This window comes from Triticum dicoccoides, unplaced genomic scaffold, assembly GCF_002162155.2.
Source record: "Triticum dicoccoides isolate Atlit2015 ecotype Zavitan unplaced genomic scaffold, WEW_v2.0 scaffold90497, whole genome shotgun sequence".
Classification (NCBI taxonomy): Eukaryota; Viridiplantae; Streptophyta; class Magnoliopsida; order Poales; family Poaceae; genus Triticum; species Triticum dicoccoides.
In genome coordinates this window covers 1-1,196 of record NW_021309140.1, presented here as the reverse complement: position 1 = coordinate 1,196, position 1,196 = coordinate 1, and the positions used below count along the sequence as shown (strand labels likewise).

At 40.4% G+C, this 1,196-nt stretch overlaps 1 protein-coding gene across 1 annotated transcript; it reads right to left on the bottom strand.

Annotated features, from left to right (window-relative positions):
* Positions 1-4: 4 nt before the first annotated feature.
* On the bottom strand, positions 5-1,192 carry LOC119348374 (photosystem I P700 chlorophyll a apoprotein A2-like; the record flags this gene model as incomplete). Its single annotated transcript, XM_037616537.1, has 1 exon — positions 5-1,192. A coding segment is annotated over one exon (1,188 nt), but the record flags the coding sequence as incomplete, so codon positions are not given.
* Positions 1,193-1,196: the final 4 nt, after the last annotated feature.

Sequence of the window (1,196 nt, the reverse complement as noted above, 5' to 3'; positions counted from 1 at the left end):
CCACGGGCTTATCTCTCCAGCGAATTAAATTAGCTAAAGGTGTGCGTTCATGAGCCCATGCTAAAGTCTCAATTAATTCCTGCCAATACCCCCGCCAGGAAATTAAGAACATAAATCCAGTAGCCCAAACAAGATGTCCAAATAAGAACATCCACGCCCATACCGATAAACTATTCATCCCAAAAGGATTATATCCATTGATAAGTTGTGAAGAGTTTAACCATAGGTAATCTCTTAACCATCCCATCAAATAAGTGGAGGATTCGTTAAATTGTGAAACGTTGCCCTGCCATAATGTGATATGTTTCCAATGCCAATAAAAAGTAACCCACCCAATGGTATTTAACATCCAGAAAACTGCCAAATAAAATGCGTCCCAAGCAGAAATATCACAAGTACCGCCGCGCCCTGGGCCGTCACAAGGAAAACTATATCCAAAATCCTTTTTATCCGGCATTAATTTGGAACTGCGTGCATCTAAAGCGCCCTTTACTAAAATCAATGTAGTTGTATGCAAACCTAGAGCAATAGCATGATGAACCAAGAAATCCCCAGGTCCTATTGTTAAGAAAAGAAAATTACTATTCTCATTAACAGCATTCAACCATCCGGGCAACCATAGGCTTCGACCCGCATTGAAAGCGGGGCCATTCGTTGAAGATAAGAGTATATCGAACCCATATGTCGTCTTGCCATGAGCAGATTGTATCCATTGGGCAAATAAAGGTTCGATCAAGATTTGCTTTTCTGGAGTACCAAAAGCAAGCATGACATCGTTATGAACATAAAGGCCCAAGGTATGGAATCCTAGAAAGAGGCTAGCCCAACTTAAATGAGATATGATAGCTTCTTTATGGTCTAACATTCTTGCCAATACATTATCCTCATTCTGTTCCGGATTGTAATCCCTAATGAAAAAAATAGCTCCATGAGCAAAAGCCCCTGTCATGATGAACCCTGCAATATATTGGTGATGAGTATATAAAGCAGCTTGAGTAGTAAAGTCTTGTGCTATGAATGCATAAGGAGGTAAAGAGTACATATGTTGAGCTACTAAGGAAGTAATAACCCCTAAAGAAGCTAGAGCAAGACCTAACTGAAAATGAATCGAATTGTTGATTGTGTCATAAAGGCCCTTATGCCCACGCCCTAATCGACCCCCTGGAGGAGTATGCGCTTCTAAAAGATCTTTAATA